Source organism: Trachemys scripta, chromosome 4, assembly GCF_013100865.1.
Source record: "Trachemys scripta elegans isolate TJP31775 chromosome 4, CAS_Tse_1.0, whole genome shotgun sequence".
Lineage (NCBI taxonomy): Eukaryota > Metazoa > Chordata > Testudines > Emydidae > Trachemys > Trachemys scripta.
In genome coordinates this window covers 63559509-63586621 of record NC_048301.1, presented here as the reverse complement: position 1 = coordinate 63586621, position 27113 = coordinate 63559509, and the positions used below count along the sequence as shown (strand labels likewise).

The 27113-nt window shown below is 41.5% G+C and overlaps 1 protein-coding gene across 1 annotated transcript in view; it reads right to left on the bottom strand.

The window, feature by feature from the left end:
- Window positions 1-22504, bottom strand: part of TMEM62 (transmembrane protein 62) — a gene marked incomplete in the record, with an annotated part of 44788 nt that extends 22284 nt beyond the window's left edge. The window contains 6 exon segments of the mRNA XM_034769204.1: window positions 455-570; window positions 5178-5319; window positions 9140-9185; window positions 13441-13578; window positions 14916-15027; window positions 22228-22504. Of these exon segments, the coding sequence (XP_034625095.1) occupies window positions 455-570; window positions 5178-5319; window positions 9140-9185; window positions 13441-13578; window positions 14916-15027; window positions 22228-22407 (734 nt within the window).
- Window positions 22505-27113: the final 4609 nt, after the last annotated feature.

Below are 27113 nucleotides of genomic sequence, written 5' to 3'. Positions count from 1 at the left end.
GGGGGGGGGGGGGGGGGGGGGGGGGGGGGGGGGGGGGGGGGGGGGCGTGCGAGTACTTCCGGGCTCTAGGCTCCGGGGCATTTCCTTGTTTGTCCGGTTGTCCCGACCGCATGTCGGTCGGGACGCGGGACAAACAAGGAAATATCGGGACGGTCCCGATAAAATCGGGACGTCTGGTCACCCTAGGCGGTGCTGGGCCAGGGGTGCTCGGCTGGGGGCTGGCCTGGGGCCGGCATCCCAGGGCCCGAGCTGGAGACGCCGGGGGGGCCAGACTGGGCTGCACCTCCTCCCCCCATCCCCCCCTTATCTGCTTCAGGCTTCCCGCGAATCAAATGTTTGCGGGAAGCGGGCGGAGTTGGGGCGGGGCCGGGGCCCCATGGAGTGTCCTCTTTTTGGACACTCAAAATATGGTAACCCTAAAATATGCAGAGAAGAGAGATCTTACCTCATTACCAGTCGTACTCCCGAGGATGGGGAGATGATTGTTGAAGTGGGGTAATGGCCAAACCAGATGGTTTGGTTGCTATGACGACTTTCTGTGGCCAAGGAAGACAGCTCTTCCATTTGACTCTGAAATTGCAGACAAATTGAAAATGCGTTTCATTAGCATTCAGGCTATTTGGATCCAAGAGTCAAATAACAAACATCACAAATCACCCTTTAAACTATAAAGAGTACTTTTTAAAATTCCTATAGAATCATGTGCATAAATGGAACTTTCAGAACTGCTGTCAATATCCCCCAATTCAAACAAAATAAAAAGATCAGACATTGGAAAAAATAAAGCTACATAGCAGTCAAAGTATTCCTTTTACTTGAGCAGTGGCAAAAGCAGCATAAAGAGCTGCATGAGATTCTCCCTCCCCTCCGCCCCCAAGGTTTTTTTGCCCATTTTAGCTTCAGCATAAAGAAGGTATGCAAGTTGAGAGAGGTGACAGAAGTCCTGGGAAATGCACTAAAATGATGACAGTCCTTCCTGGAGAGCAGGGTGGATTTGATTTAAATCATGGTTTTGTCAGGAAGACTCGATTTAATCATGGATTCTACATAAAAGTGCATTCTTGTTGGTTGTTATAACCTTAATACAAATTCTACACAGGTAGAGGAACTACATTAAAATATTCCCAAACTGGGTCTCTTTTAGGTCCTGCTGCCATTATAGGTTTTCCCTTCTAGTGAGAGAATGGTATGGTAGATCTCATATCCATGAAGGCTACACTCAGAAAGACCTCAAAACTTCTGGAATATGCTGCTCAAACAGTTTCACTTTTGTTTCTACTGCCTGTCCCTCGCGTTTCACATTTATCTCCAGACTTCTTCTCCTTGTTCAGATCTATTCCCCCGCAACAATCTTCTATTCATTTAACTTTTTGAAACTTTGCACTTTTAGAGAGACGCAAGGGATTGACTCTGCGTACACAAATTTGCAGAGGGACAATAGGATTGAGGTCTGTTATTTCTCACCTCTAAATATTATTTATTTATTTAAAAACATATTTTGTTGTTAACAAGCATGTTATCTTTGGAGACACAAATCCACAATTTGAGAACTGCAAAACTAAGCATCTCGGATAGTATCTTCTAGACTGAGCACTGAGTCCCATTGGGTAGATAGAAAGATTAACCGAAATCTACACAGAAGTCTGTGGAACCCATAAGACTGGGTCCCTAATCCATGAACTATTGGAACTCATTTACAAAACTTTTCTTAAACATTACATGAATATGTTGTCTCATACTATAGAATTAGAATTTATAATCCCTACTCCATGATGAGATATCGTTGAGCTATAATGTACCTTAATGAAAACTATCTTTAAATAGGTTTTTTCCCCAAAAAGCATTTTACCAAAAAAATCTGATTTAAATAAAAAAAAAAAATCTGACATTTTTATTAAAAATAATCATTGATTTTTATCCACTCTGATGGACAGACACCCCAAAAAGCAGTGAATGGAAACCACTTCCACCATTTGAACCCTCACAAGGATCAATTCTCTCTCCAGTCCTTTTCAACATCTGCATGCAGCCATTAGGTGAACAGACCTTAGTGTCAGCAGTATATAGATGACACACAGCTATACCTATTCTCTACACCTGACCACACTGCTATCGTCAAGATGGCCCATAATGTAAGTGATATCAGCTCATGGATAAAGAGCAGCTGGCTGAATCCGAAAGACAGAAGTGATGCTAATGGGTAAAGGGAAGCATTTTGGAGAGTTTGTAGCTGCAGTGCAGCTTCTGTTGGTTGAAAGTACACACCCGCAACTGGCCAATTCACTCCATAGCTTAGGACTACACTTCGATTCCTCACTGATGCTAAAGCTCTCACACAGCAGCATCCACAAGTAATGTCTTCTATCATCTCCAATTGGCTATGAGACTCTGCTCCATCCCAACAGATGGAGATCTGGCTTTATTTATTCATATCTTTGACACCTCTCAGCTATACTACAACGTTATATACCTAGGCACAAAACCTTCAACATTTAGGAAACTCCAACTAGTACAAAACGCTGCAGCGCGTCTCCTCAGCAACACAGGCTACCACAATCACATCAAAAGTTTGCCTAAAGCTCCAGGATGAAAACAGTGGTTGACAATTATACTCTCCTGGCACAATTGAACTCTCTTCAACAAAAGTAAAGCTTGTTGTGTGGGGAAGTGTGTTGGGGACAGGTATGAAAGTGTGGAATGAACTTCTCAAGGAACTAACGACCATCACTAACCTCACTACTCACCTCTCTAAGTGCCTTCTCTAAGATAAATACATCGCAACACATATTTATTAAAAAGCCACCCAACTTTCTATTGGGGAGAGAACAAACACATGACGGCTGTTAGTCACATCGCTTAACGCACTACTGGAAAGCGCTCAAATACGATGGTGACGAGTAGGGTATAAGAACCCACACAAAATAAAATAGAAGCTTTGGGTTTTGTTTTTTTAAATCTGCTTATTTTTTACCTTAGAAGTATCAAGTATGGTCATCTTTGGTACTGCCAGGGACCTACTGTAGGGATGAAAGGGCTCAGAGAATGTGCACTGTCACCTCTTACGCCTTACTTGAAGGGGCACAGGTGCTGAATCTTTAACAGAGACATTCTTTTTCCAAAATGTTTGACATTGGAGTTAAAATATTAAACAAAAAGTTTTAAATAGTGACTAAAATTTCCTTCCCTTAGTTGTTCAGCTTTCAATCTCTTGACTCTTGTGATAAAATTTCACAAGTTCCCCAATTATCAGAGTTCAGAGAGACTTCCAGGATTGATAACACCTTAATTTCTCATGTAAAAAAGTCAGAAAAAAAAAAAAAACAGGACATAAGTCCATTGGTTTTCCACCTTTGCAAGTGCCCTTTCAGGGAGTCCAGGAGGACAGACAACATATTTTTCTGCCTTCTCACCTGAAGGTAAAATGTTGCAACACATGAGTGGAGAAGAGAGAATCTGAGTTATAATCGTACAAAAATGGGATGAATTCTGGATGTCAAATTAGGTAACAATGCTTTAGTAGCTACAACTAATATTTCATTTGCCTTGAAGGATTTGTGTATTTTCTGCATCCTTATTAAAAATCCCAGGTGTACAATCAAGTCACTGATAAAATCATAGATACATCTTTAAAACCTGTGGCTTTAATCAACAACATAGCAACAGATATTCACTGATCCTGAACTACCTATTTTTTTCTCAATCCAACAGTTTTATCCAAATGTTTGCAAATGACACTCTTCTTACTCTCAGTTTCTTGCTCATAAAGTAAAAGCGTGCTTAATTCACTGCAGTCAAGAACAAGAGATCAGACTCAGAAATAAAGAGTCTCATCTTGAATTCTGCCTGCAAAGCTACTGCATCCAGCATGAATTAGAACAATCAATAGGAACAATAATATTGTATTTTGCACTGCTATAGCACCTTTCCTACAACTATCTCCAAGTGCTTTACAAACATTAACTTACTTAGGCCTTGTCTATACATGGAGTAATTCCAGAATAACTGAATAGTGTGTCCACTATTCTGGAATAGCTTTTTGGCTTTAAGTTATTCCAGAATAACTTGCATGTGCAGATGAGCCCTTAGCCTCAACACTCATTTGAGGTAGCTAAAAGTTAGGGAACATTTTACTCATCACTGAATGCAGTCATTTCAGGGGCAGAAGATGACATCTGTTTAACAGAACATAGCAACACTAAACAACATTTTAGGAGAATAAATGAAAAAGAATACCATATCCATCAGAAACTAGAGAGGGAATTTAGGGAAGCAAAATGCAACTATTTGAACTGGAATTTGACCTAAACATCAGGATTAATATTTCTACTCTTTCAAATATTGCCATAGCATCTTTAACGATCACAAGAGAACAGGACCTCAGTTTTACATCTCATTCAAATGATCCAAATCTCTATACTTAGGATACAAACTATCTTTCACATAAGCTTCATGGACTGCAGTACCTCATCTTCAACATAACTGATGATGCTCGTGCACAAATAAGAACATAAACAAAAAAGAAACAAACACACAAGGAACATGTTTAACAAATCAAAAAGGTCAGAATTGGGAAGGAAAGCATTTTTTATTTTAAAGCTTCTAAGGGGCTGATACCAACATTGATGTGCAACAAAAACAAAAAACCATAGGAAGTTCTTGACAGTGTCCTTAAAAAAAAAAAAAGCCTTTCGATCTGTGTTTTGGTATTGGAATGACAAATTATTTCTTGCAAAAGAGAGGGGGAAAAATTGTCTCCTATTTTTAGAGTATGATGTAAGAAACATTAATTTTCTTAAGGAAAAGACAAAACAATATTAACATACAAAGACTATCTTTTAGATGAATGGTAGAGTTTGAAGTGTTGTTGTAGCTGTGTTGGTCCTAAAATATAAGAGAGAAAGGTAGGTGAGGTAGTATCTTTTATAGGACCCACTTCTGTTGATGAAAGACAAGTTTTCAAGGTACACAGAGGAAGAGCTCCATGTAGCTCAAAAACTTGGCTTGTCTCTTTCATCAACAGAAGTGATTCCTTTAAAAGATATTACCTCACCCACTTTGTCTTTCTCATTAGAGTTTGAGACATTTCTCTCTTGAAAAAACAACAAACAAATATCAAACCATATATTACAGGAAGTACCAGCAGCTTGTGAACTGGAATGCAAATTCTTCTACAGTACCATGTTTAGAATCCCAAAGAAATTGTATGGTCTCTTGGGGCCTGGGCTGAGGGTGGCATCCACACAGATGAATGAATAGTTTCCAAAAGGCGTCCTGTGCACATAATGGAAAGAGCCATCCTTATGCCAGGCAGAGTATTTCCTGCCAAAACAAGATGAAAATATTGCAGTCAGAAAAGTTTGGAGCAGTGGCAAAAGGGAAAGGATATAGAACAAATGTAAGATTTCCCATTAAATTCCATCTTCCTGCTGAGGTGAAGTCCATTCTAAAAATCTAACGGCACTGGAAGATCTGTACTTCAAAGAGGACAAATATTCTGAGCCATGTACCACATACTAGAGCTAAAACCAGGTTAGCACTCAAATGGTTAAAAGAAGGGTCAGAGTAGATGTTTTCCCTTTGCATAATGATGTTCTTTACAGATAAAGGACAGGAACAAATGCAGGACAACACCAGGCAAATCATCTGAATGACAGGGTAGCAGAGCCACTTGCAACCCTAATTAAAGGAGACCTGCAGAGGAAACAAGTTGGGCTTGTATCCTGTGTTTATTTTTGGTATACAGCAAAGGCCTGAAAGGACTTTTTGGGGGAAATTTGTTTTTTTTTTTTTGCGCTTACTTCCTTAGAAATATCAGGAATGTCAAATCTTGTCTTCCCTATGTTACTGGAGTTCTTTCCTAGATTGTTTTAATATGGACTATAAAAAAATTTAAGCTATTAACTGAAAGGATTGGGTATTGAATTGTTAAGCGTTTTCCAAACACCCCCAAAACAAAACAAAACAGCAAGCCACACAAAAACTTTTAAACAATGAATAAAAATAACTTCCCCTCTCACTGAAGTTTAACTTTCCTGGTTGTTGTGCTGTCATAATCCTACCAGTTCTCCAGTCACCCACAGAGTCACAGGAAAAACAAGACTTGAATTTCTTATGTAAAATACAAGCAGATGTAAAAAAAAAAAAAATTCCAGACCTTATGGGAAGCAGAAGGAACGAACATATTGGCTTTCCTTTTCACATTACTTAATACGAGTGTTGGAATTAATTTATTCTGAAAAGAGGTTTTTAAAAATAAGGAGAGATGGAAATAAATGTTCCTGTTCAAGGCATTATACTAGTTTGTAATAAAGGAAAGAGGTATAGAATAAATGTTTCTTCCTGGTATACAGGTGTCCTTAACACTAGACATTGCTGAGTTCTAAATAAAGATTGATGACAGTGTCATCTTCTTGAAAGAGATTTTAGTCCTTTACTCCATTAGGACAATGAGTCAATCTTCCAGCCAGATTAATAATAATCTTCATTATTAAAATGCTCAAATGAAAGTTGATAATTTTTTTAGGACATCTAAATTATAATTGTGCAAAATTCTATGATTAGATGAGTTTTTTGTTTTTAATTCTGGCATTTTCTCAGCCCCACAGTATGTACAGGCTAAAGGAATATAATTTGTTCTGTTCAATTAATGCACCCAGAAAACGGAATTTGTAACCTCCACCAATCAGAATAATTGTAAAAGGCCAGAAATCTAGGGCTGAAGAAAAAAAAACAACAACTTAAAAAATAAGTTTACTGAGCATGTATCAACGCTGCAATCGGAATGATCATCTTCTAATACTACATAAGACTATTTTACCAAACTTATTGTTAAGGACTGCCTTAACACAGCACCTCATGAATTCAAGAAAAATCTGGGAGTTTGATATCACCACCCTAAGCAGGCTCTGTTTTTACTCCCACTTAAAGTATGTTGAACAGATTTGAGTTTTACCCCCTATGTTCATGGGGCAGAGAAATAATAGGCACTGCCATTCTTTAGTTTAAAAAAAAAATCACACCATTTTGCTAAATCTTTGCATTCTAAGTACAATTGCTGCCTTTCACAATTTTAATACTGAACAGTTAACAGAGGCATGTAATGCTGAGAAAGCACATACTTCCTCCCCCCTTCTCCTGTTTTTGTTTTTAACATACTGAAAGCTATAGTACTATAAGGTGTGCAACAAAGAATGATGTTTTCTTGGAAGTGTACAGAGGCAGGGGATGGGGGTCTCTCTTTGACCCAGGCAAAAGAACTATTGTTCTGAATTATTGCCTAGTCCTGTTTAATTTGAGGAAAATGCCTCCATAATCCTTCCTTCTACTCTGCCATCTCCTTCTCCCTTCCTCCCCACTCCTTAATCCTAATATTATTTCATTTGGACACCAGATAAATGAGCCTCATCCTCCAATATAACAGCCTGCCTTTTACTGATGCTTAACAGTGTTTAAGGATTTCAGTGCAGTTTTTCAGTCCAATGCAGGAGGCAACAGGAGTCTCATCTTTAGGACCTGTCTCAACAGCAAGATAACTAAACATAGTTATAAAAATTTACTGAAACTAAAGTAATTTATATTTAATGATGAAAAACTTTTCCTTCCCCCACTCCACCTCCAACACTGGAGTGTTCAGAAACTGACCACCTGGAATTATAATAGCACCTTTACATAATTTTATAATGATAGATCCATCGGAGTTTACAGTGTATGGGCCAAATTTAGTCTTGGTGTAAAGCAGGTGAGGTCAGAGACATATATGCTTAAAATATCTATGGGAATATCAATCTGCTGTTAAGTGGACAAAATGCAGTTACTTAAGAAAGAATTTACCCAGTGCCAAAACAATTCCATAAAAAAAGTCAGCTCAAATTTCAAGAGCAGAATTCAACTTCATCTCTCCTCCGTGCTTTTCCAATCTCCTTCAGTAAGGATATGTCTTTACAGCAGAGGTAGCCTGCATGATCTGGCTTACCCCAGAGGTAAGGAGCAAGACTGCAAAGCCATACCAAAGCTACCAGGGCTCAATGGTGCTGCATCCCGCGTGTGTTTCACTAAGACTTGTGAGGACATATTCCATGTTTTCATGCTACAGTAAGCTCAGCTGCTCTGATTCTTTTCCACTGAATTGTGGGGAAAACTCATCTGTCCTTCTGGCACATGGGAGGAATTATGGGAAGGCACTGGAGGACTATCTACACTCTAGTGATTTAGCCTGTGTTCTCCCGGCAAAAAGGTGGGTTTCCAGCCCAAGTGAAATTAGAATCTTTGTTCTAACCTACATCCTCCAGCTGTTTCAGCTAGCCCAGTTGAAAGCATCGCTAAATTCAGGTGACAAATTGATGTGTAGAGACAGGAAGGACCTGGAGGCAACAGCCAGATAAGACCCCAGGCTAATGCAACACTGAAGACCCTACTTAGGAGGCTGACAGAATTAGAGTTTAAGCACTTATGTATCTTTCACACCTCTAGCCTACCAATGCATTGTTGTAGTCCTACTTACTAATGGAGAATGATTTTCATCTGCTATTTATAGGGTTGTACATTTCCTGAACCATCCCACTGAAATCTTTATACTTGAATCTCCAATTTATTCCTTAGAGTTATCTCTTTTTCTCACCTATGTCTATATTCATTTTCTTAATGAATGATAAACCAGCTCAGGTAGGGTCCCTCCTGTTGTGCAGATGTAAATATTCTTGAGGATGCAGAAGGGAACACCAGAAAATGAAAAGGATGATAAGGGAATCCTTCTAAAATGCCAATGGCACACAAGTTGGTCACTCAAGTGCTCTGGGGGAGAATGAATACATGATGTTCTGAGCACCTCCTAGTTGGGGCAAGAATTGTTAACAGGCACAGCTACAAAACATACAGGAGGGAGAGATTAAAAGGGTGGGCAAAAGATACTCTGCCTTCCTGTAGCAGTCCATTCAAATGTTAGTGGATAATAGGGGAAGATTGGGACACTAAAATCAAACAGCCCTATGCTGACAAAAAAATCGGTCATGATGTGTATTTGGCCGAGGTGAGCTAAAAACAGATTATTCCCTGTCTGCAATGCAATTCACTTTGCTCTTGGATTTATGGACTCAGTGAGGTATTAAAAAAAAAAAAAAAAAGAAAGAAAAGAAAAGAGTACCTGTAGTAATTTTGGATGCTGTCCAAGTGTGGAATGTTGAATGAATCTGCAGTGAAAGAGAAAGAAAAGAGACTATTCAGATGAAGCCAACTATTGCTCTGTGTCTTCTATTGCTCACTGTTGGAGAGCAGTCTCAGCAGGCTTTGGCAGATTGTACTGTCTGTAACTTAGCTCTATTCCCGTTGAAATTCATGAAGTATTATTGCTTGCCATGTGAAATCATCTGGATTCAGTGGCCTTCTTCTTAATTCTTTGTATCTATGCATCTGGAGATACAGAGCATATCTTTGACAAGCTCAAAGCACCTGCCTGGGTGATAGACTAGTGTGCTAGCTCTTCACCTCTGGAGACTTGTTAGGTCACCAGCAAATTTCCCTCTAAAGGCTTGTCTACACAAACACTTAGTTTATGACAATCTGGTATGTAAATCTAACCAGCACTAATCTGCCATGCACTAAGTGTCTGTGTGGAACCTACTGCCACACACTAAAAGTTTCCCAATGTGCTTTAATCTATTCCCTCTACAAAGAGTGGTAGGTCAACGCACACTAGGTGCATGGCAAAGCACATAAAGTCATGGTAACAAGGTCCAAATGGACACTTAGTATGCAAAAGGCTAGATTTATACCCCAGTTTGCTGCAAACAAGTCCTAAGCTACATGCATGCAGAGCTGCAGTGACTGCCACAGAAAGAAGCTTTCTACACTGAGGCATCTCAGTCATATAGCTATATAAGCTATGGAAGACAGCCACAAGTATAGCTTCCATGATGCCATATGGATACTGCTACAGGAGAAAGATGAAAGTAGAAGTAACGGCTCCTGGAGCAGCTTCACACAGTGGAGCACCACTTCTGAGCTTGGCCAACTATCACCAACTTGCAGGACAAGATAGCAATGCAGAACTAGGATGACCTGCAGTGGTGGCAGAAGTTCAGGATACAGAAGACTACTTTCTTAGAGATTTGTGAAGAGCTCACCATAGAGCTGCAATGGTGGAACACCAACATCAGAATTTTCATCAGCATAGAGAAATGAATGTCTAACAGCAACTAATAGCCCACCATCCCCAATTGCTACTGGTCAGTAGCTAACCAGTTTGGTATTGGTAGATCAATTTTAAGGATTGGTGTCATGGAAGTTTGTGCTGCTATTAAGAGGGTGTGGGTAACCCCACATCAATGCACAGAGGCAATGACCACGAGGTTGATGGATTTGCATGATTGGGGCTATTAGTGCTGCTATACAACTCATGTGGGATGGTCTGAAAAGGTCTATAATCTTTAGAACTCATTCCACTTTATGCAATGAAAAAAATGGGACTTTTGCTCCAAAGACCATTATGGACATTAACGGTGTTGTGATCTCCTGTCATTCTGGGAGACACAGCTTTCTGAAGTTATGAAGCTTTTTACTGGACACCTGAATAGGAGAAAGAAATTCCTGAGCAGCTGCAGAACGACAACAGAGTGCACATTTGGACCTAAGGTGTTGGTGTCGTATGACAAGGCTGGATCCTTTTGAGAAATATATGCTTCATGTTATAGTTGCTTGCTGTGTTTTGCACAACATCTATGAGAGCAAGGGAAAGAGCCTCATCAGAGCAGGAGTGAAGAGACTTGTAGAATTTTATCATCATCCAATGATGGTGCCTCTGCAAAACGCCCCAATTGGTCGAAGAAGCATTGTACTCCTACTTTGAGACCAAGGTGTAGCAGAGGAAAATGTAATGTAACCAAAGAAATTAATACTCTTTGTGTGATGATATTATTTAGGAACCGATGTTATTAGGCGGGAGTTGTACCTCAATGAAATTTTCAGCAGAGTTGTAAGACTTTATTGATATAAACAAACACAGAACAAAGTTAAAACCATTGGAAATAGGGCACACATGCTCCAAGTGCTGAGTTCAAACATTTTTATGCAGATAGAGTCACAAAAATGTGTAGGTGGACTTGTAGCTGTTTTCCTTCTCTTGAGGGATGAAGTGACATGAGAAGGGCCTGTCCCTTGTAACTGGGGCTTGAAAAGGTGTTCCCAATATCCTGTGTTCTCAACAGACTGCAGGCCATGGCTAGGCTGGAGTATTGGGCATGAGTCAAGCAACACATTGTTTTCCAGTAGGTTGGTCTGCTTCTGTGATCATGTCCAACATCTTTTTCTTGATGGTCTCTTTCTCTGTATATTCCCTTGACTAATCCCTGTTCTCCTCTCTCCCGTTTTTATTCTGAAGCATGAAAACTTCCCTCTAATCTTCTGTCTTTTTGGCGCTCTGCTGGGATGCTGTCACAAGGTCAGCAACTGTCTCCTCACTTATCCTCTTTCACTTCCCTCAAAGGTTTGCTAGGCATTCAGCAACTGATAGTGCTCTCTCTGTGAGAGCCATGGCACATTGGGTGCTTAATGCCTGGGTCTCAGGAGCCATCTCAGGTCCAGTCTGTGCCTGGGTCTCTGGCTCAGGTTGGGCGTACAAAGAGATCTTGGCTGTCTTGCCGAATCTCCTTCTCGCAGGGTTCTAGGATTGGTTTCCATACTGAAATAACTCATTCTGATATGAAGTTATGTCACTTCCTAAGTGGATTAATTAAAGTGGAATAAAAAGCCAGAAAAACTGAAAAAATAACTTGTGTGTGCGGGCACAAGGCAGTTTATGATGAAAAAACTAGTTATACAGAAAAAACCTTGAAGAGATGGTTGGTCAACAATTGATTTTGGGAGGAGAAGGGAAAAAGAGGACAGAGATAAGATGAGAGAGAATGTTAATGAGGGAAAAGAACAAATGGGAAGATGGGAAAATGAGCAAATGAGAGGAAAAACAGTGATAAAAGGAGAGAGTAGTGAACATAATGGAATTTAAGAGAGTGGGTAGGAATGGGAGAGATTGAACAAGAACAAGTGAGGAGAGTGAATAAACAAACAAATGTGAACATGGAAGGGAAAAGAGCATGTGTTCCTAAGTATTTAATTTGCACTCATTCCTTACACAGAAAATAAATTAGAAGGAACATTTGTCACCAATGAAAATTAATCTGGGTGATCTCAGATTAATCCTTAGCAATGTTCTTGACAATTGAAGAAAAAGCACTGAAAGTGATCTGAGAGATACATGTCCAGCCCCTCACCGTGAAGGGAATTCACTATGATGAGGGTCCTTCAGGGTGTGAGGACTGTGGAATAATGAGAAGAATGCACCATGCAGTCTCAATACAGTCCTTTATCGATGATCAGTATGCTTCTGAATTTCCCTTCACAAGAAATTGCTTGTCAGGAGAGTGATGAGTTGTTGAAACTCCCCATTGTAGTTTTCAGGGATATAACCAACACCCTTTCATTGAAGAAGAAAGGTACATCAGGTTTCATCTCTAAATTCATTAACTACATAGGAATCCTACCATGTGGGAACAAGGGATGGAGCTAAAGTAGAAACTAATGAAATTGTGAGGCTGCATAACCAAGTAGATATGAGAGGAAAGACAGAATTCATTCTCTCTCACTGAGCATCAACTCACATACTGGGAGCAGGTAAAGAGACACTCTGGTAACAACCTGACAGAAGATTCATTTCCGTGTCATTTGTTTTACTGGGGTTCAATGTTGTAAAACAGTTTTAGTCCCACAATAAGAAACCTAAAGGAAACATTTACCAAACAAAAATCCCTAGTGCAATGAACTTTGTAAACTGATCAGAAAGCCTTTCCATATTTGAAAGCTGAACCTATTTATTTATTTGTTTGCTTCCATTATTGCTGCAATTAATTTAACATTGGACATAATTTGACTGCTCATTTGGGTTTAAGCTCAAAGAGAACAAAGTAGTCATAAGCTAAATGTTTTACAAGTGGAGGTAGAGAAACTAAGGTAGTTTAGTTTTTTAATTGGTCAAGAAGGTGTTATTTATGAAAACTGCAGAAGTGTTACAGAAACTCCTTCAGAAATCCCTTCTATGTGTCAGGAGCTAGACCTATCTATGTGATTGTTTGTTTAAATGAGCTCCTTTAAACATTTTACTCAGTTATTAGCCAGTCAGCAGCAAGAAGCAAGGGAAAGCCTTTCTCCTTGTTCTCTAAAGGCCCAATCCTACAATCCCTATAGACAAAAACACTTCCATTGACTTCAATAAATTGGGCCCTCAGTTGGCAACCCTATCTTAGGAGTTCATAACATATACCAGTATCTTAATGAATATTAGCATCTTAAAATGGAAGGTTGCCTACAACTTTCATTTGACTAGACTAGGTTTCTTATTTCCCTGGGATTATTTGGGTCCTTCATTAAACTATTAGTTTCTTGGCTCTCTCTTACCATGATTCCCTTTGATGTCTATCCACTTGGTTTTCTCCATGACTCTTGATCTCTTCAGGATCAACTGGTAAGTTTGCCACTCCACCTCAATCTGCTCAGAGCCCAGTTTATCTTTTGTTTTGGCATCTGTCAAATCACCTGTAAGTGCACAAGGCCAAGACTGAACTACATGCTACATTCTTCATAAATCACACAGAAGAGCTATATAATGCAAGCATGCAGCGCACATGCTTTACGCTCAACACAATGACAGGCCTTCTGTGAACACATTCTAGTGCCTACTGCCATTTGGTACTAGATTTATTACTATAAAGGTAAAGCCCTCTTACACTATATGTGCCCTGCCTTTGCTATCAGTTACATTCAAACTTGTGTTTAACATGTCATGGCAGCACTCTTTAATGCCACATCCTTGCCTATAAGCAAGAAAGATTTTACAAGACTGCATTACATTTTGAAAATACTAAGGCAGAATCCTCAATTACAAATAATGAAAACTTCTTGTCACAAAGTTAACTGCTACATTTCCTGGTATAGAAGATCAGCCATCGCCCATTTCAGTACTGATTGAAATATGAGGTGTCCCCCCGCCCCTTTGTTCACATTTTCATTTTACTTTCCTAGGAGTCTGTATTTTAAACCCTTCTTCCTTTACTTACATGATGCACATTGTTTAACTATCTTTAAAAATAGATTAAAATGTTTCGGAACTGCTAGAATTTATGCAAAAAGCTGTCTGGGAAGCAATTTTGCACAACAAATGAGATATTCATTTACGGTACAAACTCTACCTAGTGACCCTGCTAGCACTTAGATTCTGGAGTCTTTCATACAGCTGTTACTGCAAAGTCTCCTCAGATCATTTAATAAACACTGATCCATATTGATAATTGTGGCAGAACAGTTAAATAAACAGCTTATGTCTCTTTTATTAGTCCTGATATGACATATGGTCAAAAGAACATGAGCAATGCAAATAAGTAAAAATGAGTTCTCACTATTACAAAAAGGTTATATAACTGAATAGGTGTTATTCTTTTTACCCCCAGAATATACACATATTGAGCTCCACCACCAAATCTGATGCTTGTTTTTTAGTCTGTGTATGAAATGAGTTGATAGGTCTCAGTACAGATCCTAGGACTGATATGCATTGGCAGAACTGTAAGGAAAACTTCAGAATGCACCCAATATGTGCACCACCTAGTTACAGTCAGTGATTATGAGCACTAAAAATTCACTATAAACCTTCTGCTTGCACCTGTAGAATAAATTAAAACAATGCTAATTCTGCTGGGTGTAGGAAAGTATCTTTTTTTGGACTAACAACTGTTTTTTCAGCTGCAATTTGATTTTCATTACTTAAGATGCCTTAAGCTTTGACATTTTACTTTGAGAAGCTAGACATTTTACTTGTCTGAATGTATTACCAAGGAAGGGGCGAGAGGAAGAAATATAATTTCTGAATTGCTTACCTGTCACTAGAACAAGCACTGGTTGAATTATATCAATTGTTTCAGAACAGAACTTTTCAAAGTCAGGAACTCGTTTGGGATCCCGAAACCTACTGATGTGAATGTCTGATACCTACAGAAAGAATATATTGGATAAAAGGTATTGTATCACAGACGGAGAGACCAAAAATATATATTTAGGGAGAGATCGTTGCCAGAAACAACTCTAAATGTTTTGCAAAGCAAGAGCCATCTAAAACTAAACAGGACTTGAGAATAAATTAGTAGCTTTAGACCAGGACCCAACTAATTTTCCAGTAGCTTTGCTCAAAGATTTCTAAAAATCACCCATGCAGAGATCAAGTGACAAGTCTTATCTCAAGAATGACAAAGATGGTTATTAAAACAACTAAACAAAAAGTGTACTGGATCAATTAGAAATGCCTTCATCAATGTGAGGGCTACCCAAAAAGGATTACTACACCTTTCATATATTTTGAAGGCAGCTTTTCTTTTGAACCAAGACATTCAAATAATTCCACATTTGAAAATTATTTGGTTAGACAGGACTCTAATTTAAGTTATTAGTTCATTTTTATAAGAACCAAACTCACACAAACACTTATAGCTAATCTAAAAAGCAGCAGAGGTGCAAAATAATAAAAAATAGTCATAGCTTCCTCCCTATTTTTCAGCCATTTGAAGGAAGACTGACTGCAATGATAAGAATTCTTATGTCTTTGGACCTGATTCTGCAGTCCTCATACAAGAAAATCTCCCACCAATCTCTATGGGAGTTCTCTCTATATCAGAGCTGGACCCCAAGACAGATAAATGTATAGTAAACAAATAATAATTGTTATAATTTCATAGCTATTTCAAAATATTATGAACCTCACTAATCTGTACTAATGATAGTTATGCTGATTGCAAATTGATGAACTAGAGATTAAAGAGATAGCACAATAAAAAAGCAAAGGTAATGCATCATAAGTATACCATATTCATTATTTGACGTGTTATGTTTGATGCTAAATACTAATAAATATTTTGTGAAAATAATGAGGTCTTAGTAATATGAAACCTCACTACAACAGCTCAATTAGACCTTCACTGAGAAGTGCGGCAAAACTGTCATCTTCGGTGTGAAAAGTAGTGAAGTTCTACTGATTCTACAATTTGCTCATTTTTACACCTAAATAAAGTGATAAAACTACTGAAAATAAGTTGCAGTTTTCCTTTAAATCAGGGATCCAAAAAAGTCATACTGCAAAATAAGAGTTTAATTCAAAGTTCTCTCTCCATCTAGTCCTGTTGTCATCACATGTGAGATATAACTGATATTAGCAAAATGAAGACTCACTGTTTAGTCACTTATTTGCTGAAAAATTAAATGTGGGTCATATTTTATTTTTTAAAAATATGCTGATGTAAGATTGACATTTTGTGCATGTGTTCCTCACACTTATCACACACTGCATTACTGACCTTATGGTAAGAAAAAAAAAATGTAGTTTTCCCTACTCAACTTATACATCGTAATGTCCCCCGGAATGCAAACAAGAACCATTCCCTGCTATCTCCTTGAAAATAATCATGAACGTATAACAGGGCCTGGGAGCGCTGCACAGAAAGGAGTGTTTTTCTTACACAGCAATGACATAATCAGGCACTGGAAGGAATCAGTTTCAGTTCTCCTTAGCTAAAAGAATGTTGACTGTAATGTGGAGTATGGAGGTTGTTGAAGTGGAAAGATTTGAAAGTTATTAAGATCCTCAGGACTCCATCAGAATCACAGAAGATACCAGGGATGGGAGAAGGAAATAAATCTCAACATGTGCCAAAATGACAGCTGAACTGGAGGAGTGACCATATGGACAAGGGAGGCGATTCCATCTGGGGGAAAAACAAACCACATATTCAAAATATCTATAACGTAAGTGACAGTTTAGACTAGTGCACAACTAATATAGAAATGGCAGACATGTCACAGGAAACATTTACAGAACTGCAGGATAGCAGGAGAAAGCAAAGCAGGAAGTGTTCATACAGATAAAGGAAGGGCTGTAAAAAAGGCCAGAGTACTGATCCTGTGGATTTATATCTAGACACTGACCTGGAATTAGCCTTGTGGAATTACCAGGGAGCCAGGAGCACATTTCCCCCAAGATCAGAAGCTATTTGGATTTAGCCTTTGGAAATTAATCAAAGCGGGTTAATGATAAAGCAGCTGTTAAAGATTTATACATGGTTGATAAGATTGCAGATTTAGTAAAGATATATTTGAAAGTCAGGAACATTTCAATATTATTGAAATTAAAGACAAAACTCTCTCTGCAGAGATAACTTCAGTGTAGGTAACTTGAGTTAACACCTCTTTAATTAGCCTAGCTTGAGTGAGAGCAGCCAAGCTGCAAAATAACACTCATAGAAACAAAGGGCTGGAAGGGACTCAAGAGGTTAGCTTAGCGGTTCCCAAACTATGGGTCATGACTCCAAATGAAGTCACCCCATCAGCAGATGGGCTCATGGGTCCAACAGGCTAGAGTTGTCTGCGAGACAATGCTATCTGCCCCCGAACCTGGCCAGACTTTCTCCACAATCGCAATGCTAGGAGGCTACCATTTTTCTCTACAAAACTGTGGCCTCTTCATGGTGTTACTTCACACGTATGGTGTGTGCAAGGTCACATTGTGCAGAGGCCACTATTTTGTAGATCAAAATGGCGGCCTTGTGGGGTGGCATCTGTGGAGCAGGTCTGGACATGCTGGCTATGCAAATACCAATTTGCTGCACTGTCCAGATATACGAGCATCCAGAGAAGGGACTTCAATACAGAAGATCCTTATCTGTGGGCAGCAACAGAGCATCCTCTCTGCTGGAGCTCACAGGAGCCTGTGATAACCTTTTCTGAGATGGGAATCTGCAGTGGCTTGTAAGCTTCTTGGGGGGGGGGGGGGGCTATATTTTCTTTTATGCCATGCTGAGTACCCTGTCGGCACTCGATAAAAAATCATTCTAAGTCACTGACTCTGTGGTGCCCTAGTATCACCATGCAGGGTCTTCCTAAGTCCTGGCCTCATTTGCTTAACAGTGAATTCCTCTTGCTCATTTGTGAAAAGAGGCACAATGGACTCATTTTTACACAGAGTATCTGCTTCAACCTCTGGCAGAAACGTGTTCACAAATACAACAAGGTTTTCTTTGAGTATGGCTTCACCAGTGTTTTGGTCAAGAACAAAGAAACGCCAAAGTGCCTGCAATGTCACACAGTATTATCTAGCAAAAGCATGAAGCCTAATAAATTTGAGTCACACTACGAAACCCTTCACAAGGAACACATTAGAAAACCAAAGGTCATTTTTCCAGCGCCGGAAAGAACTTTTCATATCAACAATCACAATTCTAGAGAGCCGTGTCAGCCTCTGACCAAGCTCCAAGGCATCCTTTGAGGTGAGTTACCACATTGCACACACCTCAAAGCCTCACTCAACTGGACTTTGATTTTGCCACCTGCAAATCAATATGGTGAACATGTGTGGGAAACTGAAGCAAACAAACTCAAAGCCATACCAGTCTCCAACAACGTAGTGAAGTAGAGGATCAGGGCCGCCTGGGTAAGGGGGGGGCAAGTGGGGCAATTTGCCCCAGGCTCCAGGCCCGGCAGGGGCCCTCATGAGAGTTTTTCAGGGCCCCTGGAGCGGGGTCCTTCACTCGCTCCGGGGGCCACGGAAAACTCTTGCGGGGCCCGGGCCCCCGGAGCTTCTTCCGCTCTGGGTCTTCGGCAGTGGGAGGTCCTTCCGCCCCAGGACCCGCCACCGAAGTGCCGGGTCTTCGGCGGCAATTTGGCGGCTCCCTGCCGCCAAAGACCCCAGGCTCCCTGAATCCTCTGAGTGGCCCTGAAAAGGATTGAGGCAATAGCTGCAGATCAGGAAAACACACTGGTGGACCATCTGAAAAAATACATTTGTTTTTGCTCTTCAAGTTGATGTGAGCACTCAGGACCATGATGAACATTTCTTGGCTTGTGTCAAATACAGATGAGAAGGTGCAACTCCCAAAGACATTCTGTTCTCTCTCCCTCTTTCCATACAGGAGACAGCACAAGGGATATTCAGTGTGCTACATGCAAGACAAAAATATACCATGTAATCGCCTGATGGGCTTTTGCGCAGATGGAGCTACATCTATGACAGGCCACAAAGCAGGTCTGTGGGCCTTGGTAAAGAAAGTTGCTCCTTCTGCTGTGTGATTCACAGAGAACAGCTGGCATCTAAAGCTCTGAGTCCAATCCAGGGGAAGTTTTGCGGAAGGTCGTGTCTATGATGAACTACATCAAGATTCAGCCTCTTTGCAAGATTCTGTCTGCAAAACTGTGTGAAGAAAAGGGGTCCGATCATGACATGTTATTCCACACTGAAGCTCTTTGGCTCTTGAGAGGACATGCACTGGTATGATTTTTTGAACTAAGAGACGAGCTGCATACATATGCAATGAACTGCAAAGAGAGAAATTCACTGATTTTCTATGTGACCAAAGAAAGATGTGCCTTCTTGCCTATATCACAGACATATTTGGGAAACTGAATTAAATGAATACAAGTCTGCAAGGAAAGAACACCCACATCTGACAGCTGACTGATCAAATCACAGGATTCATGAAGAAAATTGTTTTCTGGAAGACTAATCTATTGAAGACCAACTATGAATCCTTCCCACAACTTTGCAGGTTCCTGACTCACAATGGAATTATTCAACCTCCCAGACAAGTGATGGCTGAGCATCTCAGCCAGCTGGAGGAAGAGTTTGCATCCTTTTTCCCCCAACCTAGATGTGACAAAGTATTTCTGAGTGCGAAATCCTTTTCATTGCAAGCCTGATGCCATGGATTTGCCAGCTCATCTAAATTTCCTGCAATCGATTCTTTCAAGAAACATACGCCCAACTTTCTCTCCCAGAGTTCTGGTTCACTGTCAAGAATGAATATCCTTCACTCTCAACATACACCTTCAAACTGATGATACCATTCTCGAGCACATAGTTGTGTGAAGCTGGATTCAGCACACTTGTGTCTATCAAGTCTCAGTATTGATCTACCATTGATGTCATATCAGAGATTAGATGTGCAATTTCTACCATGCCACTGGATTTCGAGAGGCTGTGTCGCAACATGCAAACTCGTGTCACATTACAGCATATTAATTAATGTACTTAATGTGTAAATTCCCTGGATTCCTCGACAACTATGTTGCTTTGTTCCTTTCTGAGGTAATAGGAAACAATAAGTCTCAAAATGGGGTCACACAAGCAAAAAGTTTGGGAACCTCTGGGTTAGCTGTAGAGTGACTACTGAACAGAGTGACTGTGTTAGCAGCTGACAAGTTGTGCTAACCTGAGCTGTAGCAGATATCTCTGGTGGGCCAGTCACCTTGAGTTAAAAGCACCACCACACATTGACTTAAGGTTTTTGATATGTGGATGGGACTTGAGTTGTGGCAGCACTTGATTTATAACTTGAGATAACTCTACAATGATGACAAGCCCTACATGAGTTGAAGAAAAGTAACTTAAAATATGGGAAAACCCATAGAAGAGGAGTGGGAGGAAGAATAGGAGGACAAAATAACACTCTTGATTATGCACAAGGAACTCCAGCTGAAGTTAGTAAATTACTGAGCATATGTAGGGGCAGATTTCCCCCCTAAACTTACCAGAATAAAAGTAAAGTGTCAAATGTAGCATATAGCTCAATTAAAAACAAAACAAAAACACATATCAACAATAAATAGGAGCTATTACAAAACCACAGGAACCTATTAATAAACATGAAAGGTGGATGAATCATTACAAAACAGTAAAAAAAAATTACAAATGAAGAGTATAACTAAGCAGCAGCAATACAGGACATCTCAGCTGAATTTATTGTAAGTACATAAAAAATTAGTGCACGTTAAACACCAAGTGCCGATGGATCTAGACAATCATAATGGTCCCTTCTGACCTTAGAGTCTATGATTCTATGATCTAAACATTTATATAATCTTATAGATGTGCACTGGACAACAGAGACAAGAAAAAACGAAGGCCAAGGAAAGATTTCAGATATGACAACCCAGTTCAGATGCTATCAATGAGTGTTACACTAAAATCTTAATTTGGTATTTTTAGAACGTTTTATATCAAAACCAATATGAATTAAAAAGTGTTTTAACTTTTAATTATATTTAGAAGTAATAACTAATAATATTTTTTGATGCTAGAAAGGAATTTAACCACGTCCCTCAGTTATATAATTCCCAGAACAGCACCACCATTGAGGGCAGAAGGACTCTGGATGTATCACTAGGACATTAACCCTTGACTTAACTGGATGAGCTCCCTCATCTTTCATATCTACTTCAAACAAAGAGATGTAATCCTCCAGCCAGTCTGGTAAACTGGTCAAGCCCCATCACTTACAGTTAATTGTGAGAGAGACTGGGAAAAGGAAAGTATTTTCCAGTTTACTAGGGGAAAGATGCCAGAATTTAGCCTAAGGAAGATCAACACTGTCAACTTGCCAAGAGCTTGAGAGCTGCAACAATTTGCATAAATAGGAGCAGCTTGCAGACACTCATTATTTATATAGGGCAATAACCCACACCCACCTCACACACCTCCTCCACACGTAAAAGGAGGCCAACCCAAGCCACACTTTGCTCACCCCAATACAGGGCTGGCACCTATGCTGATATGTTTGGTGACACCTCAGTGCTGCTAAGAGATCTTGCATCCAGGAACCTGGACTTGCAAGAGTATTAACACTTCCAGGGCCTGCAAAACTTCAGCACATTGCGCCATGATGACATTTCAATACAACATTCCCCTAGTACAACATGAGTGACATGCAGATTGAACATCACATCCCACACCACTGCCATTTCACCATGATATAGTCAGGCCATCGCCGTACAAACTTCAGGGCAGAATCACTACGAGAACCGGTCAAAAACTGATAGACATTGTGAGAGACTTTGAACATGAAATATATTTCAGCCAGATACTTCTAGTCCCTAGCTCTCATGGCCGTGCATCACCGTGGCTATGACATCCCCCGACCTCACACCAGTCACTGCCACGCTGCTCTACTTCAGGGGAACCCCTCTGCAGCCAGTGGGCGGCCGCCAAGCCAGGCCAGACGGCCACGCTTCCCAGCCCCGAGACATCGCCATGGTAACGCGCAGGCTGCCCCGCCCTACAAGCCTGGCACCAGCGGCCACCCAGAGGGCAGCGCAGCCTGCTGCAGCCGCCGCCCCCGGACACGGAGGCCGGGATCCTGCCCCGCCCCCACTCACCTGCACCACCCAGAAGAGGTTGGTGGCCTCTGCCCCGGGGGCCGGCTCCCGAGCGAAGGGGCGGCGCTGGCCCAGGCGCTGAGGCCCCGCTTGGCCGTACCAGTCCAGGAGCAGCGCCGCCAGGGCCGCCGCCAGCAGCCCCGCCGCTAGCCGCAGCATCTTCCCCTGCCCCACAACCATTCATTCACCCACCACCCCGGGCAGCACCTGTCGCTGCGGCCGCCGCCTGCCCTTCTCGGGGCAACCCCGCCGGCTTCACCGCTTCCGCCCCGCATCTGCCCGGCCAGAGCGGGCCCTCGCGCGATGGCTTGTCAGGCCGCCACTTCCTCCTTTCTATGGTCTCCTTGGAGGACTCCTCTTTCTCCCTGCGCTAATCCTGTTCCCGTTGCAGTCAGTGGGGGAGGGGAGAGGTGCCAGTTAGTTGAATGGGACTACAGCACAACGCACTGAGTCCAGCAGGCCTTGCCAAGAGTTAATATGGTAGGGAAAGGAGGCCTCCTCCCGGCTGTGGAGGCTGTTTTTATATAACTTATCATGTTTTAATTCATGTACTCCCCCATTGTCAGGCTGATGGATTTTACTGCAAATGTTTTATCCTTGATTCAAAAATCTCACGGATCATTGTGTGACATTTCCCCCACAGGTGTTGGTCCCAGCTTTGTTCCCACTGGAGCCGGGGTGAAAGTGGGCCGATATGGGCTGGTATGGCGTACCGGTAAAAAGTGGCTGCCGGTTAGGCTGACCAGATAGCAAGTGTGAAAAATCGGGACAGGGGTGGGTGGTAATAGGAGCCTATACAAGAAAAAGCCGCAAATATCAGAACTATCCCTATAAAATCGGGACATCTGGTCACCCTACCGCCAGTACCGTTTTGTACGCAGTCGACATTAAAGCGCTGTCACGGCAAAGGACCCAGCTTAAAGCGCGGCCATGGCAGTGCATTAATGTTGCCTCTTATGCCCCCCCCCCCCGGGGCCACTGACGGGGAGCAAAAGGGACAGCTGCCCTAGGGCCGGCGATTTAAAAGGGCATGGGGCTCCCGGCCACTCCTACCGCTGCAGCGGCCAGAGCCCCGGGCCGTGCGGGCCAGGCAGCGCGGATGGGCTGGCTGGGGGAGACTGATCCTCAACCCCAGCCCTTCTGCTCGAGGCCCCGCCCCTTCCGCTCGAGGCCCGAAGCCAGGCCCCCATACCAGTAAGTGCTTAATGTTACTTTCACCCCTGACTGGAGCCCTGTTATGCGCAGCTCACGTACTTGAAGGACATGAGTGCTGATTCTCCTGCTAGTGGGTGATTTTCTTAAAACCTTGTTGATTGTATTAGCATATGTATTATGGCTCTAGAGCCTAGGGCTTGAAGAAGAAGAAATCTCAGTTTACTGCTTTCAAAAAAAGAAGTAACTTTCTAACCCTCGAAAAACTTGAAAATTTGCACCCAACAGACACAAAAGAAAAATAAAAAGAACTTAAAATGTATTAATTTAAAAATCTCAGTTTTTAAATTAATCTAATGAATTGGGGGGCAGAGGGAGAGACTTAATTTTTTAATACTTGGAGTTGGCAATATTAGGATTCATCCCCTCTTACTTCTGTATTACTTTCTTGCAACAACCCTCCTTGAAAAAGGATGGCTGCATGGAGATTCCTTTAGAACTTATTGGCAACATAGGCGTGCACAGCCCATTCCATTAGGGTGTGCACCCAGGGAGCCCCGCCCCTGCCCTAGCCCCGGCCCCATCCACTCCCTCCTACTTCCCGCCCCCATCCACTCCCTCCTACTTCCCGCCCTGACTTCCCCCCTCAGAACTCCCAACCCCCCCCCCCGCTCCTTGTCCCCTGACTACCCCCTCCTGGGAACCCTGCCCCTAACTGCCCCCCAGGACCCCACCCCTATCTAAGCCTCCTTGCTCCTTGTCCCCTGACTGCCCCCCTAGGACCTTACCCCCTACCTGTCCCCTGACTGTCCTGACCCTTATCCACATCCCTACCCCCAGACAGACCCCCCAGGACTCCCACGCCTATCCAACCGCTCCCCGCCCCCTGAGGACCCCCAGAACTCCCGACCATACAACCGCCCCCTGCTCCCTGCCTCCCCCAATCCCTCTCCACACCCCTGCCTCCTGACAGCCCCCCCAGAACTCCTGACTCATCCAAACTCACCGAGCTTCTTGTCCCCTGACCACCCCTTCCAGAGACCCCCTCCCACCCTAACTGCCTCCCCAGGACCTTCCTTGCTCCCTGTCCCCTGACTCCTATCCACCCCCTGACAGACCCTGGAATTTCCATGCCTCATCCAACCCCCCTGCTCCCTAACTGCCCCCTCCAGAGATCCCTCACCCCTAACCACCCCCCCCCGGGATCTCACCCCTATCCAACCCACACTGCTCCCTGTCCCCTGACTGCCCCCACCCCTTATCCAACCCCCCTGGCCCCGGACCCCTTACCATGAGATGAGGCTCCTAGCCTCCCCACGGAGCCAAACACTGCCCTGGGGGAGCGCACAGCCCCAGCCCCAAGAGAGTGCTGCACGTTTGGCGGCATGGCTCCAGGGGAGGGAGAAGGTGGGAGAGGGGCCAGCGGCTTGCTACACTCAGCCGGGCACTCCGGCCCAGGAGCGCAGATCCCGCGGCTTGCCATGCCGGAAGTTGGGGGCCATTTGCCCACCCCTGCATTAGGGTGAGCCTGGGCACACCCGGCACACCCTGTGCACACGCTTATGATTGGCAATACCCCTTTCTTGGCCCAGGGAAGGAATTGCTTCAAAGCAACATTTGTGGGGACTTCCTTTACTTGACTGGCAGATGTGTTGAAGTTGGAATGCTTTTTTCACTTTTCTCAAAAACAATAATATCAGTTTAGGGATCTGAGTCATTTGCTGGACAAATGGCCAGATTAAACTCACTTAAATCACTCTCCCCAGCATAGTAGTTGGAGTCACTTAGTTACAGTAATGTGCAGAATACAAAGACTTGAATTTTAACTCTTGCTGGATCACCACCTTTAGAAGTCTGTGTTGTTCAGGGCAATTTTGTTGCATAAAATATTGTCATTTATTTGTACAATGATACTCTGAAAAAAAATGGTACCTCAAAATGCAATTTCATTGCATGAAGTATCAAAACACAATGTATGGTGATACCATAAGTTCCATTTTAAAATAACCCCCCTTACTTCCAACAACCTTCAGCCTGTTGCTGCAGGGTAAATTAAAGAAAATCAGGATGAGCCTTTTTTTTATGCTAGTGGTTGTCATGATACATTTAAGTTAGGAGTTACCTAGATGGCAGTAAAACACATTTGTCATTATTATACTAGTATGCCTGGAGTACAAATAGTTTGATATGCCTGAAATAAAAGGACCACTTTAGGTGTATGGTGCAGTTGCTTTGTCCCAATTACAATATAAATGTCATATTCTTCAGCTTTACCCACACGAGTAATTCTTACTCAACAACACAAGTAATTCTATTGACTTCATTAGGATGTAGGTGAAAAAGGAGTTGCAAGACTATGCCTGTTTTGTTGAGTACTTAAAATGTGTCTCTTTTCTATTGAACTGGTGATTCATGTGGAGGTGGAACAACAACAATATGGAGTGGCAGCATTCTCTATAATTTAAATTACTTTCTGAAACCTTTACTTTTCAGGCTGAAATTTCCCTAAAGGTGACTTTAAAAAAAGGCTTAAGATGAAATTTAACCTTTTTTTGAGACTGAGGATAAAAAACAGCATTCTTTCAATTCTTTTTAAAGGTGACTTACAAAGGAAAAGAATGGACTTGTGTGCTTTTTTGTTTCTTTATGATATGTAAAGAAAACCTGGACTTTAAAAAAAGTATGGGAATGTTTTTTTACTAGTTGTTTTACATTAGGAATTAAAATCTTGTCTATCTTGACAGACTATAGTTACTGAAAGAGTTAAATCATTACGTCACAAGAGACTGAACTGAGCAAAACCGAATAAACTGACAGTCTGTGAGGAAAAGGGATTTTTAGCCAGGCTGTTTAAAACTGTTGTTTCTTTTGTTAATTCCAGTATGTAATGAATGCATTGTTGAAAAAGAAATCTGTTAAAATTTAAAACTCCTGCGCCTTTAATTAAAGTGAGAATGTTCACACAAAACATATTTGAGAGCCCAAAAAAGTCAGACAAAATCATACTTGACATTCCTGATATTTCAAATATAAAAAAAGAAGACTTTTAACCTATATTTTTCAGGCCTTTATACCTCATAAAGAAACAAGGGGTATAAAATTAATGTTTTAGGAATTCTTTGCAGGTCACCTTTAACTGGCAGTGAAATAGCTGGAGGTAGCAACTTGAAATTTGACAAAGAAATATACTTCTTTGGAGAGAGATTTCTTTGAATAATCAAGTGAAAATTGGTTTTGATTTGACAAACTTATAACCAAAGTCACCTTCCACGTGCAACCTACGTTCTGCACTGTGTTTTCTTGCTAGGCTAATAAAACACACAGCTAAGACCACATTGCACATGGGGTTCTGAATATATGTCAGAATTGTAATATTTAGCAAGTACTCAAGAGTCAGGTAGGCACAGCATTTTATTTAAATATGTAACTTCAACATAAGCAAAATGAACACTTTTTTTGTAATTTAATTTGGTTGTCAGTATGAAAAATAACCTTCAATATTAAAGATTGTCACACTAGAAACCAACTGAAATTGTGTTACTAATCAATTCCATCCTCACAATTACTTAAACAAGCAAAAATTCTTCACTATTAATACACAGATTTTAAGCATCTGGTTTACTTGCTGACTTTGGGCAAACTTAAGAGCTTCATCTGTGGCAGTAAATAGCCACTCTACTAGTGAATATTTTAAAGATGACCTGTAATACACAGTCCTCTTGTCAAGAAAGTTG